We start from the raw sequence: 2,550 nt of genomic DNA, 5'->3' as shown, positions 1-2,550 counted from the left end.
CTTACAGATTTCCATGAAAAATATTTCAGAGCAGTTCTGCTAAGGCCATATTATGCCCGTACAGCTGTGCAAAGGCAGGGGGCTTTAAGAGGATGTAGAGTGAGAATTTTACTCATATGCATTGTTCCTGTTGCTGAAAAAAATTATAAGTGGGTAACTCTGGATTTGCTGACACGTTGTCTTTGTTCCCTTTACAGAGTTAACTGAAAAGTGCCCTTCTGTGATGTTCTGGGGTCATTTCAATGGATGTATTTGTAGTTGTTGAGACGGCTGCCATATTACATCAGGTCAGGTGAAAAAGCATGATATACTAAGGCACAGGTTTTCAAAGGTATTTAGATGCCTAAAGATGCAGATAGGTGCCTAGCTGGATTCACTAATGAAATTAAAGGTCAAAGATTGGATTTTTAAAGGTATTTAGGTGACTAGTAGGACTTTTAAAAGCATCTCAGCACCCAACATCAATTGAAATCAATGTGACTTAGGTCATGTGATTTAGGGCCTCTAGAAGAATAACTGAATCTTTAGGCCCTTAAACACTTTTGACAATCTGGTCCTAAGTAGATACTGAATGCAGGAAAAAGGGATAGAATAACAAGGCTAATTTTACTTCCTTTCTTTCTTCCCTTCCAGGGAACAAATAGCACAAATGCCATGGACAAATCACACATCCATCACCAAGTTCATTCTCCTGGGATTTGGGAACCTGAACGAAGTTCAGATTCTGCTTTTTGTGCTGTTTCTAGTGATCTACATTGTGACCTTGGCTGGGAACCTTCTCATTGTTGCCCTAGTTGTGGCTGATCGGCAGCTTCACACCCCAATGTATTTCTTCCTGGGGAACTTGTCCTTCTTGGAGACCTGCTACACCTCAGCGAGTGTCCCCAGATTGCTGGCTGGGCTCCTTGTAGAAGACAGGATAATCTCAGTCAGGGACTGTATCACACAGTTATTTTTCCTCAGTGCTTTCGCTTGCATTGAGTGCTTCCTCCTTGCAGTCATGGCTTATGACCGTTACTTAGCCATATGCAACCCACTCAGCTATAACATTATGATGAACCTCAGGGTTTGCATTCATGTGGTATCTGCCTCCTGGATAACTGGTTTCTCAGCCACTGCTTTAGTAGTGGGGATGGTGCGCCAGCTAAGCTTCTGCAGTGCCAATGAAATAAATAATTTCTTCTGTGACATGGAGGAGCTGCTCAAATTGTCCTGCACAAGAAGCTCCCTGGTGGAAATGATTGTTCTGATCTCCTGCTCCCTGGTAACCCTGGCCCCTTTCCTCTTCATTGTTGTGTCTTATGTTAATATCCTCTCTGCCATTGCCTCCTCTGCTGAGAGGCAGAAGGCCTTTTCCACCTGTGCCTCTCACCTGCTGGTGGTGAGTCTGTATTACGGGACCATCATTATCATGTATGTGGTGCCATCAGCGGAACAATCCCCAGCCTTCCATAAAGTTCTGTCTCTCATGTACACGGTTATCACCCCAATGTTCAACCCCATCATCTACAGTCTGAGGAACAAAGAGGTGAAGGGGGCATTCAGGAAAGTTGTGTTGCAGAATTTAGGCATAGCTTAGGCTGTCATTTTCAGAACAACTTATGAAAATTTGGTAGCCAACTCCCATTGGCAGATCAGTGCCTAATTTCTTGAAGCCACTTTGAATAACCTAGCCCAGATCTCAACAGAATTATGAAGATGGCCTACCATCTTAACAATGTCATTGATTGGGCCTTTCTTCTTGCCCAGCATCACTCAGGATTTCACAACACTGGGCCTGAAAAAAGTTATAGGCAGGAAGTTTGAGAAGAGATTTTGAACACTGGGGCCTTTATCATATAGCTGTGTTGGAAGTCTCTTGGCATGGTTGCAAAATGAAATGTGGACACTAAACTTTGGTGCCTTAGATATTTCTAAGATCTTTGCTTTCCCTCTCAGTCTATCCTCCACACATACAATAACAACTACTTCCTCCTAGCTTTATCTTTACAGAGACACCACCAGAAAAGCAGAATACTCAGAAAAAGCATTGTGCTTGACCAAGTATAAAAGATTGGAGTGTGGGTAAAGAAGCTGTGAAGATATGTTTGAACTGAGTCCCTTTTCTCAGTCTGAAATAGCATTCCATCCCATAGTTCAGTCTCTAACTAATGCTTGACCAAATATGAAGTCTGGCTGATATTTTCAAATGAGCCTAAGGGAGTTAGATGCTCACATCCAACTTTAATTTGGGTGCTTAATTCCCCTTGCCTCTTTTGGAAATCCCAGCCGTCCTGGTTGCCAGATGTCAAGGCTATTGTGAATTTGGAAGCACTGGCCATCCCACAAGTTCAAGAAAATCTGTACTACAATGTGTATGAAAGAGTGTAGGGATATTAAAGAAGGTACTAACAGTGATTGCCCCAAGTGACAGTGCCTCCCCCGCATAATTTGTCCCCCACACTTTAAAAATCCAACAGTTTCACCAAGTACAAAAATCTCTTTGGTCTTCTGTTAAAATTTGTCAGCTACTGTCTGCAGAAACCATTGATTGTATCTGTACTGTGAAAG

The 2,550-nt window shown here is 42.6% G+C and overlaps 1 protein-coding gene across 1 annotated transcript; it reads left to right on the top strand.

The window, feature by feature from the left end:
* Positions 1-646: 646 nt before the first annotated feature.
* On the top strand, positions 647-1,579 carry LOC127030888 (olfactory receptor 10A7-like). The gene has a single exon (XM_050917589.1). It carries the CDS (start codon positions 650-652, stop codon positions 1,577-1,579), a length of 930 nt encoding a protein of 309 aa, XP_050773546.1. The 5' UTR covers positions 647-649.
* The last annotated feature ends 971 nt before the right edge of the window (positions 1,580-2,550 follow it).

Source organism: Gopherus flavomarginatus, chromosome 11, assembly GCF_025201925.1.
Source record: "Gopherus flavomarginatus isolate rGopFla2 chromosome 11, rGopFla2.mat.asm, whole genome shotgun sequence".
In the NCBI taxonomy this organism is placed as follows: Eukaryota; Metazoa; Chordata; order Testudines; family Testudinidae; genus Gopherus; species Gopherus flavomarginatus.
The sequence above is the reverse complement of the archived record's forward strand: the minus strand, read 5'-3'. Positions and strand labels throughout refer to the sequence as shown.

Excerpts from the sequence above, each read along its gene's own strand:
- LOC127030888 (XM_050917589.1), top strand. The coding sequence starts at position 650 with ATGCCATGGACAAATCACACATCCATCACCAAGTTCATTCTCCTGGGA.